Genomic DNA, 16,621 nt, shown 5'->3' with positions numbered 1-16,621 from the left:
TAATTATAAACACAACAAAATCAAAATAATGCATTGGAAAAGGATTTAAGGATTTATATTTCAGTTCTTACAGTTCTTTCATTCTTTTCCAGAATTGTTACCTTGCGTGATTCCCGGCTAGAACAACACCATCCTTTCTCCATGTTATTCTTGGGGTTGGCACACCTTCAGCGAGGCATTCCAATGCAATCGACTTATTTAAGTGAATGACAAGACTCTGGGGGCCGCTCTTTATGTTTGGAGGAACTGCACATGAGATGCAATGAAAAAATTCAGTTGTATTAATAGTATAGCTTGAACTAAGACTCTGAAGAGGTAAGACAAGGAGAGCTGAGTCGTATCTATAGCTTTGTCTACAGCTAATTTAGGTTAGTACAATAAATAGAACTGGGGGTTAATTCCTAAAATCTTACACAAGACACTTTGCATTTAAAAATAAAGCGTTGATGGAGGAGGGAGATTTTAAATCCCTGATACGGTGTGTGAAATTTGGCTCTCTGTAAGACAGCCTTCAGTACAAATCAGCTCTGGCCTGATGCAAATTAAAGATGATATTTCTTATTTCTCTTTGGCCAAATAATGGTCAGAGAATGTTAACACTGGAACAATTTCACTTTAAATAAAGACCAGAAAGTGGTCTGTTTTAATGAAATGCACATCTGTGATTAATCATGCAAGTCTCAGAGCATTTATTTTATTAAACATTGAGTTCATATAGGAATAGAAAACTTGCATTTAAGTTTTAGTATTCGAGATATAACTTATGTGGGTCACCCACTAACCTGTACCATTTCATATACTGAAAATCCAAAAGGGATTCTCTTGGGGAAAAGTATATATTATATTCCTGAATTTTGACAAACTTTACTTTTCAGATTTTATTCTTAAGAGAACTACGGTGCTACAGCAGTTTCCATCTTGCTCATATATATACCCATGCCACCATCAACACCAGTGAACTAAATCGCAGGCTACTTGTCATCCAGGGATTTAGTGCCTCCGTTTCCTCAATGACTCTGATGTGAATGACACAAAACATCAGGATGTACTAATAACAATCAGTCATATATTATCACCAAAGATAGAGTCATATATCTCTAATTACGTTTTTTGAAACTGAATTAATCTAAAATATAGCTCAATACAAATTCGACATCTTGGTATGTTTTATTTTTAGTTTTTTTTTCAAAAGATAACCATGAGGATTCATTTAGCATGCTTTAAAAAAAAAAATCATTTCTTTAAATGCCCTTGACTAAAGTTTTTCATTGTAAAGTAATTATAATTTTTCTTACCATGTACAGTGAGAATAAACTCTCTTGTAGTCTTTCCTGCAATGTTGCTGGCAACACAGGTATAATTGGCTGTATCATTTAGATCTGCATTATTAAGTTGAAAGTATCTCCCTCCAGATAAGATTCGAACTCGAGGTGTTGCCTAGATAAAGCAAGTAAAATTTACCATTAAAATGTCAGGAAAGGGAAGAAAATGTTACTTTCTAGTATCAAATATAACTATAGAGAACTGCAGTGCTTCTGACTGCTAGCATGCTTTGTCTGCTCCCTCACCATTATTCTGGTATCAAAAACCCTTGGGAGCTATTTCTATCAGTGTGGTAAAGGCAAGCACACAATCAGTGCCCCTACTTCTTCTGGCCACAATGATCCATTCAAGGACAGGCAGATGACTTGAGTTGGATCCATCAGAGCCCTCCTCAACACTGTTGACAGAAGTGTTGGGGCAGGGGGAAGGCATGAACTTTTTACTGGGATCACTGGATGTAAAGATGACATAATTCTGGAAGCAATCTTTGTTACCATATGGGGACGGCTTGCTCTGAATGTAAGACAAAGGAAACAGAGTTGAGACTGGGAAAAAGAACCCAGCTGCCTGATTACAAGTTCTGTGGACTGTATTTTAATTTTTAACTTTTACATGGGTATAGTAGGGTTTTGGGCTAGTAAAAGTTTTCAGAGTTGATTCTTATAATGCCTTCCTTTCATGAATATCAGTAAGTACTACTAACTTAGTAAGTCTCACTATAATTTACCTTATCAATTATCTCTTAAAAAAAAAAAAGATAAATGGGTTCCAATAGATACATAGGCCAATTTACAGAGTATCTTGAATCTAAACACCTGTCTTTTGGTCTATAACCAACCACAAACTACTCCAGTAAAGGCTGAGAGGAGAAGACCAATTAAAGGACCCTCTACCCACTGCTACAATGCTGAATAACCAGTAGTCTTATGTTATTTTGTCTTGCCTACCAGCAAAGACGTCACAGTTAATTTTTTTTTTGGGGGGGGGCTCAAAATGAATCTGTAGAAGCTAGCAAAAGATTTACCTGTAACCGTTCTCCATTTCTGAGCCAAGTGATTATAGGTGGGGGCACTGCATCCGATTTGCATTCCAACGTCACCTGTCTATTCTGTAATACAGTGAAATCCTGGGGCTCATCAGTTCCAGCAATATTAGGGGGTACTGGGTATGAGAACAAATACATAAAAGGCTTTCAGTAAATGATATGTAAAATGATCCAAATTATCATAGGCATTCAACGAATGTTGCTACCACTCTAATAAATAAGAGGTATGAATTTAAAACATTACCTGATTAATTTCTATTATAAATAGTGGAATGCTTTACATTTTACTCAGCACTTTCATATACATTAATTAGTAAAATCCTTCCAATAACAACATGAAAGATAGGATAGGTGATATAATAACATTATTATCACCATTTGACAGGTAAATTAACTGAAGCAAAGAGAAACAACCAAAAACAAACTCATTGCCATCCAGTTGATTTAGGCTCACAGCAACCCTATAGGACAGATCAGAACTGCCCCATAGGGTTTCCAAGACTGTAAATCTTTACAGAAGCAGACTGCCACATCTTTCTCCTGTGGAGTGGCTGGTGGGTTCAAACCACGGAACTTTCATTTAGCAGCTGAGAGCTTTAACCACTGTGCCACCAGGGCTCAGGATCTCTTTTCTAGGTTCTATGCTTGGTAATAGTTTTCTATGAACACCAGATTTTAAAACTACCAAATCAGGGTCTACACATTAATATTCAGAAATGTACATACTTTTCTACAGTGATCTATTTATGTGACTTTTACTTGCCGAATTTACACATTAATTAATGACAGGTCTAATTTGTGTGTGTGTGTGTGTGTGTTTGTGTGTGTGCGTGTGTTAGGGGAGGACCATTTAAATTTATGGCTATGAGAACAAATCAAGATCTTGTGTTTACTTTTTTAACGTTCCTCTCCATGAAGACTAATTACCATTTCTATGTCAAAACAGTATTGGTCAGAGTCTCATTGGTCCAACTTTTCTAAAAGGTAATACGGTAATACAGTAAGTTTCAAAAGTCTTAAAAGTGTGTTATGTGTGTGTGTGCATGCTTAACCAAACAAGCGTACTTACAGAAATTTAACCAAATAAAATACTTAGGGGAATAGGTCAATATGCATGTACAAAGATATCTATAATGGTATTGTTTATATCGGTGAAAATGAAGAAAAAATCTAAACATCCCAAACTAGGGAATTGATTAATAAATGATGGCATATGAATATAATGGGATACTATACAACCACTAAAAATGCTATTATAAATATATATTTATTCACAATAAACATTTTCACTATACTGTTAAGTGACAGAAAAATCAAGTTAAATACTATATGCTGTATGCTCACATTTCTATGACAAAATATTTATATGCAAAAAAAGTCATCTTGTGTAGTGAGATTATAGATGATTTTTGTTTTCTTCTTTATCACAATTACATTCTATGGTTTTAAATCAATGAATATGAATTATTTGTGCAGGAACAAAACAAATAACTCAAAAATTCAACTGAATTATCTTCAAAGAACACTTGATCAGTCGCATATAAGAAACCAATTTGCAAAATACGTATTTCCTAATGTATAAACGTATCTCATGATGTGCTATGGAGTTACCCCCTTTTGCCTAAAGCATGGCTTCTAAGTAGATGTGTGTATAGCCGACCACAGGATGTTTTGCCAAGTTTACCGTGCACTCTCACTAAATATTCTTTATCATCATCTCCTGCAGGACTGGATGCCAGACAAGAATATCTTCCTGTATCTTCCACCTACGAAACCCAAACAAGTGAATTAAACAATGCCTAACATGTTTGTTTTGGTGATAAAAATAAATATTCATGAGAATAAATTATCCCAATTGAGAATAAAATTCCCAGTGAAAGAACAAGATATCCTTATGGAAACACAATAATTAAAAACTTCATAAACTGATTAACACTTGTGATTAGTGCTCTGATATTGAGCATTACTTGGTAATTCTATTACATGTGAATCTATGTATTAACAGGGTTTCAGTATTTGATCTCAGGAAGCTTCCATGTTAGGTATATTTAATGATCTCAGAGAAAGCAGATATATAAAGTACCTAACACGATACATGGCAGACTAGATACTCAATGTTTAGTGAAGAAACAAATACTTATAGGTTTAAATTGTGAACTGAAAAGCACAATTAGAGCCTTCTTGAAGAAAATGAAGTACACTTATTAGATAAAAAACAAATAAATAAAATGTCATATTATTAAAATAAAGCACATTAATCCCACATTTGGAAGATACCTTTTATGTACATCATGAAGTGAAAGGGCTATAATGCAATTTGGCTGTAAATAGGGTCAGACTGCAACAGCAGAATTTATTATTATCTGACTAAAAACGGAATTGTTAATCTTCATCCATATGTACGACATTGTGTAGACACAACCTGTGCATTTAGGGCATATTCTGGAAAATAGCTGATCTTAATATTGTGAGAAAAGCATTTTGGAAAAGTAGAAAAATTCTGTTTTCATTTTTTTTCATACTTGAACTTTCCTAGAATATTGAGAATTTTTAAATTCTTGCATTCAAGATTGACTGTATAGGTTATGAAAAAACTTTTTGGTGGACTATGAAAACTCCTTCAGAAAAAATTAAGACTAGAACATTTGAAAAATACTTCAGTACAATTTTATAAGAACTACTTTCATAGTCATTTGTTTATGGATTACAAATGATGCACCATTGCCTACAGAATGTCTGAATTTTTCAGCATATTTTTTTATTGCGGTGAAAGCATACATAACAAAACATACCATCTCCACAAAATTCAGTAACATTGATTACATTCTTCAAGTTGTGAAACTATTCTGGCTATCCTTTCCTAAATCATTTCACCCCCATTTACATAAACTCAGTGGCCCTAAGCAGAAAGCACCCCTTCCCCACTCCCACCCCTGGTAACCACAAATAATCTTTGGTTTCTATATATTTGCTTATTTCATAAAAGTTAGAGCATATACAGTATTTGTCGTTCTGTGACTGACCTATATCTCACTCAGCATCATATTTTCAAGGTTTATCCACCCTGTGACATGCATCAGTACTTCATTTCTCTTTACGGCTGAGTTGTATTTCATTGTGTGTATTTACCACATTTTGTTTATCCATTCATTTGCTGATGGACATTTTGTTGTTTCTCCCTTTTGGCTATTGTGAAAAGTGCTGCAAGGAATACTGCTGTACAGGTTTCTGTTTGCGTTCCTGCCTTCACTTCTTCTGGGTATATACCTAGGATTGGGATTGCTGAGGCATAAGGTAACTCTATGTTCAACTTTTTGAGGAACTGCCAAACTGTTTTCCACAGTGGCTGTACCATTTAATACTCCCATCAGCAATGCATGAGGGTTCCAGTTTCTCCACGATCTTGCCAACACCTGTTTTCCTTTTTTTGTTTTTTGATCATTGCCTTCCTTATAGGGGTGAGGTGATATCTCATGGTGGTTTTTCATAGTCATTGATTTGTATCTCTCTCATGGCTAATGACATTGAGCATATTTTCATATTTGTTGGCCATTTGAATTTTTTCTTGGTGAACTGTTCAAGTCCTTTGTCCATTTTTTGACTGGGTTGTTTGTCTTTTTGTTGTTAAGTTGTAGAGGCTTTTAAAATATATCTTGGATATTAGACCCTTATTGGATATATGGTTTCTGAAAATTTTTTCCTGATCTGTAAGTTGTTTTTTCACTTTTTAAAGTTATTTGATGACAAAAGTATTTTCTCACCATGTTTTAAAATTTCTAAACACTAACTCTTCTCTGCCAACTCAGTTAATTCCCAACAGATATTGCACCTTCCACTTGTCTTGACTTGGCCAAACCTGAACCATCATTCATGGCTACTCTTAAATCCTGTCCCCTCTAAGAAATATCTCCTGAGAACTTATACCCTGGATACCCACAGTCATTATTTGTAGCCACATTTTCTAAAGTGTGTTCTGTTAATAGTGTTACTTATAGTTAAACAGGTTTCATTAGAGTAAGATTTCACAGAGGTGTTTACATGCATCATGGCTCACAAAGAAGGGATGTGCAGCATGTAAACTTTTCCAAACCTGTTTGGTCACAGAATTTTTTTTTTTTTTCCTTTCTTGGAATAAATCACAGGACTGGCTAGTGTTCCATGAAATATGTTTTACAAAACTTTTGTCTCTGCCACACAATTTGAAATTTGCAAAGCATCTATTATGTGTCAGGCATAATCATATGTTCCAGATACAGACACAGAGAGACAAAGTTCAGATATGTAAAATATAATGCAGTAAGTGCTATAACAGAGGTATGTGAAAACTGCTATGAAAACACAGAGGAGAAGATGAATAAAGACCAGTCTTGGGACTTGATCATATTTAATTTTACATGAGTTGAAATCGACTTGATGGCAATGGGTTTGTTTGTTTTTAACACTGTTTTTAATGGTTCATTATTGTTTCATATCTAACTGTATCTTACGTGTAGTTTTATTTCCCCTAGACAAGTGGAAACTTATTTTAAGGCTGAGATACGTCTTGTATACATTTGTATTCCCCCTCAATAGCTAGAACATGTTGGAAATCTGGTCAACAAATTCTTACAAAATGAATTCAAGTCTCTTCGTTTTCTCAACAATATTACATATTCTGCAGAATATCATCACTTAACACTTTATGAGAACTTTGTCTTGTTTAGTTGTAACCAAACACTGCATTCTTGCATTTCAGACCTACTGCACCATGGCCTTAATCTCTCTTTCAAGCTCTATTTACCATTATTGTTGTTGTGGTCCATCGAGTTGATTCTGACTCATGGTCATGTCACCCTGTAAGTACCTACCCAGTCACCCTATATGACAGAGTAGAACTGCCCCCATAAGGTTTCCCAGGCTGTTATCTTCAAGGGAGCTGATCACCAGATGTTTTCTCCTGTGGAGCAGCTGATGGGTTCAAATCGCAGAACTTTTCCATTAGCAGCCGACGTTTAACCATTGTGCCACCAGGGCTCCTTTATATTTATGATTCTATTTCACATACTCCCTTGTCTCCATGCTGTTCCTTATGTAAAAACATTCTTTTGTATCATTTTTTTTTCGACTGAAAATATATCACCTAAGACTTTTGAATCAGTAAGTAGTTTGACAGTTTAACCAGTTTAACTTTGCTCTGAATTATTGTGATGTTTGATTTGTAGAGGAAGGAAATGAGACACATGTGTTCCTTGATGTTAGAAAAAAAACTGCACTGAGTTCCACTGGCTGGGGCTTTCGAGCCCGACTCACGCTTAAGTCTCAGCGCCATTACTGAGCAGTGGTGAGTACTTGGCCAGCAAGTATTGAATCTCTCTGTGCCTGTTTGGATTTGCAGAATGGGGATTAAGACATTGCCTCACAGTGTTGTCATGAGGGTTGGCTGTGATAGACAGCCTAGTGCTGAACACACAACTGACACCATAGACAATTTATAATCGTTAGCTCTCTTCTTCCAGTTCCCTTTTCTTCCTCTTTTCTCAACGAAGATGCAAACAAGATATGATTACCTAATTCTATATTGAAAGAGATTATGAAGATGATAATAACAGCAGTAGCAGCCAGCAACAACTCTATCTCTTTTTAGATTTCTACCTAACTCTTTTTAGACTGTAGCAAACAAAGTTTAAGCACTTGATGTTAGATTTTCTCACTAAATCGTCAACTGTATGAATTGGGTATTATTATTATTTTATCCCCAGTTTACAGATGAGGGCATTAGGGCCCGGACAGAGAATGTTTGCAATATAGGGTTTGCCTTTGTTATTAGAACAGAGGATTATTACAATAAGTCATTTCCAGATACACTTCTCTCTAATATATTTATTTTTCAGATCGATTTCTTCAAATGCTAACTAAAAGAAATAGTCGATTTTATTTAATTTATCCTTATTTGAAAAAGTATATCTCTTCAGAATTTCATGTCTACTAGTTCATTTCGGGAATCAAAATGCTATTTAAAGCCTCAATATATGTGCATATATGCTTTTTGCCAGTTTAGTAAAGGGCTACATGGCACAAAATAAGTTGCTCAGGAAATGTATTAGCATTTATAGCACTGAGAAAACTCGTAAGAGTTAATGTGCAGGCATCTTGCTCTCTTCAGGATTTAATGAGCTACCTCCTCTGGCTTACTTTTAGCCATGTCACCCTGTAAGCACCTACCCCAGTTACGCGTATGATAGAACCAATCTACCTTTGCTAAAGTTACACAGGTCTGCGATATATTCGGATCCAATGACAATTTCTCCAACATTTTTCATATATTAATAAGTGAGAAATTTAACCTAGAATGAAGTAATTGTATGAACTTTAACACTTACCTGAGCACTGGATATTCGAAGAATCTCTCCTGCTCCTAGAGTTTGCACCTGCTCCATCTGTGGAAGAGGCCGTCCATCTTTCATCCACATAATTTTAGGAGCTGGGATTCCAGAAGCAATGCAGATAAGTTCAAGTGGGTTATTGATAATCACTGGTATCTCTTCAGGTTCTTCAGAACCATTAATATGAGGTGGCTCTATTTAAGGGGAATAAAAAACAATGACAGAATAAACCTGCTGTTTGATAAAATACTGCTGATTATAAAAACTTAAAAAGAATATCCAACTCAAATTTATGTTCATATGATATCAACTGATTAGAATAAGGAAACCTAAATGATAATTCCTACATGTCATTACCATTTTGCACTGGCACTATTTCAAAAAATATGGGTTACGCCTGCAATAGATCATGAAGTAAATGCCAGGCCATTAGAAGGTAATGATAGAACATTAGCTGGAATTCTGATAATTAGAGCATTCTTATCTAACTGGGTAGATCTGAAAAGAATAAAGACGAAATCCATCTTGTACCATTTATCTAAAGAGAGATACTCAAAAATACTAATGTGTTTTTGCAACTTTTAGATACAGATTGAGCTTATAAAAGCAAGAGGCAAATGCTATGGAATTTTGCTATCATATTTTCCATGAATAACTTTGAGGCAAAGAAAAAAGATTACACAGGAGAAAAAAAATAGTTATATCAGGAGACAATGATTTCCGTACCAAACACATTCGTTATGGTTGGTCACGAATAATCTTCTTTTTTGTTCCTTATACTTCTAAAATTACCTTTCTCAAGGGGATGTAAAAGAATCAGAGCCCCGAGGAGAAACATTGAGGTCCCTCAGTCCAACTCCCCCACCCCGAGTTTAGAAATCCCTTTAAAACAAAATCCCCTTGTAATGATTATTCAAGCTTTCTACGGATGTTTCCAGCTTAGATTCTCATAAGGCAGCCAAAATAGCTGTTGGACAGCTCCAAGGTTAGCTGTTTTCTAGCAGGCACATAGTTGAGAATAGTAGCTCACAGCAGAGGCTCTGGAGTCAAACAGCCTGAGTTTAAATCCTGGCTCCACCAATTATTAGCTTAGGGGATTTGAGTAAATCTCTAAAATGAGGATAACAATATTATTTACCCAATAAGATTGTTGTGAGGATGCAATGAGATAACTTCTATGCATTTTACACAAATCAGGCACATTAAAAAACCGAACCAGTTGCCATCAAGTCCATTCCGACTCATTGTGACCCTACAGGATCGAGTAGAACTGTCCCATAGGGTTTCCAAGGAGCGGCTGGTGGATTCGAACAGCTGACCTTTTGGTTAGAAGCTGTAGCTTTCAGCCACTGCTCCACCAGGGCTCCAGGCACATAGTAAATGCTTAATAAATTATTACTACTATGCAGGAATTTGGGGGAGATGGTGTAGTGGCATGGTTTTTGAATCTTTCCAAAATCACATGTAAAAATAAAGAGTAATTACATATCAAAACCAAATGCTCATGGACAATATTTGCAAGAATACTGGAAGATAAAATATCCCCACAAACCGCAAAATACAAGCAGATAAAATACAAACCACCAAGACCTGTGTGGTATGGTATCTGTGGGAGAGTAAGCAGAAGGAAGCAAGAGGCTTTTCTGAGAATAGGAGATTCACAACATGGCCAACAGATATTTACTGGAAAGCACTGGGCCAATTTAAACAGAGTAGCTAAAATTGGAGGGTTTCTGCCTATTTCAAAGACCAACACAGTAACAATGAGCATCCCCAGCTCCCAATTTGTGGTTTATTTTTAAATATAATTTTGTTCTAAAAGGAACCAAGGCTTCTTGGAGAAATGTCTAATCCCGGGTCTGGGGCAGAAAATGAACAAGATGAGCCTAGAACAGTTTGTCATACCAGATAGCAAGAAAGTTACCAAATACTAATAGGGTCATGTCCCCAAGACTCAGGAACCAACCTGATTGTGCTAAATACGGGACAATTTAATCACTGTAATTGTTTAAATTCTTGAGTTCAAGATGATATATATTTTTAATAATAATATTCAAAAAATTATTTGGTTAACTTTGGAGAATGATATGAAACAAATACATTTCTTGAAATCTGGTAAATTAAGGGAAAGAATCAAGCATTAAACATGCCTTTTCTCTGTGAATTGTACTATGGAGTAACCATATAGTAAAGGAGGGAAGCATCTCCTTATAACATTATTTCAGCTAATAAATGAAACAAAATGAATGAGTGGATCTAGGCATTAAGCATTAATAGCTTCTATGACTGCAAAAAGAGAGATAAACGGATATTATGCGCCTCCTGGTAAAAGAAAACAGCTTGGTCTATAATCTTGCTGAAAGGATTAAATCCAAGTCTAGAGCAAGCCTGCCAACTTGCTGGAAATGCAGAAAACAGAGGAACATGTTGAACTAAACCACAAGTGTGTAATTGGCAAAACCCAGGCTGTGGGAGAGTATACAGGACAAATGGCTCAGGTTCGTTGACAGATAAAATGTAGGGAGAAAACAGGTGGGATAGTGGAGGAAACTTAGATTAAAGGAGACTCAAAAGACATAAAAAATTTTAAATAGGCAAGATTTAACTGTCTGAGGATGCAACTTGAGGGATAAAATTATAAAAAACCTCAGGTAAGTGATTTCTTTAAAAGTCAGGATGGTGGTTACTTTTGAAGGCAGGATTACAGCTGATATTGAGATGGGGATACATTAACGGGCTTCTGAGTGGCTGGCAAATTCTGTTTCTTGACCTGAATGGTGATTACAAAACTCGTTGCTTTATAATAATTCATTAAGCTATATATTTGTTTTGTGTTTATGTATCTGTTATATTTTACAACGAAAGGTTTTTTAAAGGCACTACTACTATAATCTCTACTATAGCTGTTGGTAACATTATTAAAATCAGCCTTCTAAAAATTTCTACTTGTTAGATCTAGTTTTCCCATCTGGAAAAAAAAAATAACATCACATCTTTTGTCTTTTTTGGATTATAATTAAGAACTCAGAGTTTCTTGACCATTAGCCCACATGACCTCTCTTTTTATTTCCATTTATTTGCTAGCAACATAAATCTTCTTAAGTGGAACTTAAGATTGATCCAAGATTTCCTGTTCATAAGGTTTCAATAGCTTACATCCTCATTATGACTTCCAATACTTCCACAGTATGACTTCAATCTATCTTTACAACATTATCTACTTTTTATAAATATTTTATTTTGTTGTTTGTTAAGAATATATACAGCAAAACAAACACCAGTTCAACCATTTCTACATGTACAATTCAGAGACATTGATTACATTCTTCAAGTTGTGCAACCATTCTCACCCTCCTTTTCTGAGTTGTTCCTCTTCCATTAACATAAACCCACTGCCCCCTAAATGTTCTATCCAATCTTTTGGGTTGCTGTCGTCATTAAAAAAAAAAAAAAAAACGCAAACCCACTGCCATCGAATTGATTCTGACTCATAGTGACATTGTATAGATAGTTCTTAAAAAAGCGTAATGCCCAAAGAAGATATTTTTTATTGGTTAAGCTAAACTATTGTTTGGTTTTCAGAAGACTTCAGGGGATATTTTTGGTTTTAGGTTTAAAGATTATCTCAGGGCAATAGTTTCAGGGTTTCATCCAACCTACATGGCTCCAGGATGTCTGGAGTCCATGAGAATTTGAAATTCTGTTTTATATTTTCCCCATTTTGATCAGGAGTCTTCTATGGAATCTTTGATCGAAATGTTCAGTAATGGTAGCTGGGCACCATCCAGTTCTCGTCTTATAGCAAAGGAGACACTAGTTTATGGAGGCAATTAGCCACACATTCCATATCTTCCTCCTATTCCTGACTCTCCTTCTTCCTCTGTTGCTCCAAACAAATAGAGACCAATTGTACTTGTATGGCTACTTGCAAGATTTTAAGACATAATCTACTTTTAATAAACTTATATGTAACCTAACTTCAAATTAGACTTTACTCTCCCTCAACAAGCCCAGTGCTTTTTTGCACTATGGCTTTACTAACGCTTTTCCTTCTACTCGAATATCCTCCCTCATAGTCTTTTTCTTTATTTAAGCCTGCTGAAACACAGTCAAGGTTCCATTCATGTTATTAAGTTCATTTGTTAAAAAAAAAAAAAAATCAATCCTTTCTTAATTCTCTGAACTGAGTATAAAATCTCTGCCCCCTTTAATTTCTATAACATGTTGCTTGTACCACTTAAAGCACTTACTGATTCTCCATTTGACTACATTCAATTACTTCTTCCTTCTACATATTGGTTACTTACTATGTATCAGTCACTGTGTGTACAAAGATTAATAGGACATTGCTTTTACCCTAAAAAAATTATAGTCACTAGACTTAACAACAGCAAAATGTTCCCAAGTGGGTCAAATCCCAGTCTTCAGATCTTAAGTGTGTTAAGTGACTGTGAACTATTTTATTCTGTCTTATTCATATGTCTTGCACATTGAGCACAGCAGTAGTTGTCCACACTCTGGTGACTCTAAAATTTATGTTTTCAGCCCAGAGCTCTCTTCTGAGCTCCAGAGTCATAAATCCAATCATCAGATCAACATCTCCACATGAACATTTGAAAATTACTTCAAACTCAACATGTCCACCACTGGTCCTGTTATCTCACTCCCCAAAAGCTAGTCCTTTTCCAGCATTCCCAGAATCTATGTGATGGCTCCACCAAGTGTCCAGTTACACAAGCCAGAAACCTAGGAGTCATCCTTGATACCCCCTTCTCCATCACTCCCCTATGTCCAAACCTACAGCCAAGTTCTAATACTTCTACCTACAATTATCTCTAGAATACATTCTTTTCTCTCCACTCCACCCCCACCCCTTCGCTCATCACTCTAATCTGAGCACTACTGTTCACTTGACTGCAGTCTCCTCCTTCTGGGGTGCAGTTAACTACTCTACCCAATATTACTTATTTGTTTCTTTCTTACCTACTGAACCCAATTTTGTTGGGGGCGCCAATGCGCTTAAAAAAACAAAACAAAAAAAACCCCCAACTTTTCCAAGCCTCTTCAGCAGATAGCAGATAGAGGGGCCAGGTGAAGATTCTGACCAATGAAATGCAAATGGAAATAGTTTTGTGAGGCTTCTAAGAAAGTCTCTAAAGGGGCAATCTTTCCTCTTTCCCATTTTTCCATCCATGCTGTAAAGACCATGAGAACTGCAGAGATCTGAATTGCTGAATCAATGCCAACAACGGCCTACCTCCAGGCATCTCACTCAGTGAGGAAAGTAAAAGTTATTTTGTTATTTGACTCTTGGTTATTCATAGTCAAACACAATTACTGATAATATACGGGTCTCTCAGAATCCACTCTTGTCCTGCTCCAGGTGGCTCTCCATTTTGCAGTCAGAGTGATCTTATCAAATTGCAACTCTAAAAAAACCATTGTCATCAAGTTGATTCTAACTCATAGTGACTCTATAGGACAGAGTAGAACTGCCCCATAGGGTTTGCCAGGCTGTAATCTTTATGGAGGCAACTGCCAAGTCTTTCTCCCTTAGAGCAGCTGGTGGGTTCGAATCGCCGACTTTTTGGTCAGTAGCCAAATGCTTAACCACTGTGCCAACAGGGCTCCTTGAAACTCTAATTGTATTTCATTTATTAAAACTTTTAATGACTTGCTGTTATTTTGAATATAAACCATAATTCTTAATGTGGTCAATAAGATCTTTCATGGTCTGGACCCTGTCAAAAACCCCTAACTTTATTTTTTATAATGGTCTCCCTTGTTTTCAATGTTCTAGCCAAACAGGACCTTTCAGAACCTCTAATATACCATGACACCTCCTACCACTTGGTTAGAATTAAGCTGAATGATAACGCTGCTCCAAGTAAAGAGTTTTTCAGGTTTTAATGGGATTAGCTATTAACAGATACTGAAATATCGAAACCTCTTATCTTTATGTTAAGCCAGTTTGTTAACCTCTTTTAAGAAAGTATTATCGTTAATGACTTTAGCTGGGAAGGCTGCTCTTTGTATAGTACTCTAGCAATATTATTGCTGTTTTTCTTCTTCAATTTCTTGTCCCCAAAATTCACCTAGCTGTGATTCTGCTCCTGGGTTCTTGAATTCCTAGACATGTCGTCCTTCTCTCTTTCCTCACTGCCACCATACTAGACGGTACCCCTGTACTTTCAGGGCTGTATGAGTACAACAGTCTCTTCAATTAACTCTCCAGTCTGTCACCAGAGGGATTTTTTTTTGGAAATGAAATCTGGCTGTAACATATCTCTGCTTAAGCTTCTTCCATTGCCTTTGCAATGAATTTCAACTCCCTAAAATGATCTCAAGACTCTTCACAGTTTGGCCTCTGCCCATATTTCCAGTCTTGTTTCTTGCCACTCTTCCTTTTATTCTCAGCTTCAATCAGTCCAGATGGACAATTCCAGCTCTGTTTTGCCTCTTGGTAAGAGATCTAGGCAAAAGGCCTCTAACTCCCCACTTCTACAGTCCTATGCTTCAAGTCTCAGACTTATCCTTAAAGAGATCTTGTCTGAACCTTATTATCCCCCCCCACAGAATATTATTTTAATCATATAATCCTCATTACACTAAAAAATAATCACTTGTTCAGTAGCTGTGTTTCCTCCAGATGTAGTAACTTAAGGACCGAGACCACATCTGTCTTATTCAATGATGCATACCAGTACCTGTCATATCATATTTTCACATAGTAGGTGTTCAATAGATATTTGTTAAATGATGACTGGAAACTTGCCTGGTGCATAATATATATTCAATAACTAATAAGTGAATAATAAATGTGTGAGATCACATATCATTTCATGTTATTTCTTATATGCTATCTATTGATGTGCAGGCATTTGTTACCTCCCCTACACACAAGTGTGCACATGCACACACACTTTTTCTGTCTTTTGCCTCTAAATATTATGGAGTACCTCTTCCACTACCACACTTGTTTCGACGGAAGGCTCATCTACACCAGAGTATCCCATTTTGCTTACTTAGGGAACAGCGGAAACTCCCCTTATCCAACTGGCAAGTCTCTAATTGAGTTCAATTCAATCCAACAAACATTAAGAGTTCTGTGATGAGCCAAATACAGTGCTAAGCACTGGGAAAAGAGCAACAAGTAAGATGGGTACTGTCTCTGCCCTCATAGAGTTCAATATCTAGGAATGAAGCAGACTTTTAAAATTACATAAATGATTACATTTTAATCAGTGTTGTGAGAAGGAATTGCAAGGCACCTGAAAGCGTCTGCTAGCCCACCAACTAACTTAGATTCTTGCCAACATTCTGTTTGCTGTTCTTTGTGGAGTGCACTCCATGCTATGCAAGGAGCCTGGGATGTGGGTAACCTGTTGTGTTGTTAGGTGCTGTTGAGTTGGTTCCAACTCATAGCAACCCTACATACAACAGACGAAACACTGCTCGATCTTGCTCCATTCTTACAGTCATTGCTATGTTTGAGACCATTGTTGCAGCCACTGTGTCAATCCATCTTGTTGAGGGTCTTCCTGTCCTTTGCTGACCCTCTACTTTACCAAGCATGATGTCTGTCTCCAGGGACTGGTCCCTCCTGTATGTGGGTAACATATATCCTGGTAAAACACGAACACATAACTCCAAAAAAAGTCTTAATTATTGAAATAATCAATTTGTTTTCCACATCTTCCTGTCTCTTTCCAGGTCAAAATTTTTGACTTCAAGGAAAAAAATAAATGTTTTCCCTTTAAACTGTTTTGTTTGCCTATAGAACACAGAAATACACATTTTAAATATTTACCTTAAATGTATGCAAGAATGAATAGAACTAGACTATTTGAAATGACTATTCCAACTATAATCTCCAGATTGAATCACTTAA

At 36.2% G+C, this 16,621-nt stretch overlaps 1 protein-coding gene across 1 annotated transcript in view; it reads right to left on the bottom strand.

The window, feature by feature from the left end:
• The window catches only part of HMCN1 (hemicentin 1), a 545,341-nt gene that overhangs the window by 80,303 nt on the left and 448,417 nt on the right, over positions 1 to 16,621 (bottom strand). Inside the window, exons 69-73 of the mRNA XM_004372917.2 lie at positions 8,728 to 8,924; positions 4,053 to 4,134; positions 2,348 to 2,484; positions 1,296 to 1,437; positions 102 to 246 (exon numbers count right to left, since the gene is read on the bottom strand). Coding sequence (XP_004372974.1) covers positions 102 to 246; positions 1,296 to 1,437; positions 2,348 to 2,484; positions 4,053 to 4,134; positions 8,728 to 8,924 — 703 coding nt within the window. The remainder of the gene's footprint in view (positions 1 to 101; positions 247 to 1,295; positions 1,438 to 2,347; positions 2,485 to 4,052; positions 4,135 to 8,727; positions 8,925 to 16,621) is intronic.

This window comes from Trichechus manatus, unplaced genomic scaffold (assembly GCF_000243295.1).
Source record: "Trichechus manatus latirostris isolate Lorelei unplaced genomic scaffold, TriManLat1.0 scaffold00021, whole genome shotgun sequence".
Lineage (NCBI taxonomy): Eukaryota > Metazoa > Chordata > Mammalia > Sirenia > Trichechidae > Trichechus > Trichechus manatus.
This window is presented reverse-complemented; position numbering and strand designations above follow the sequence as displayed.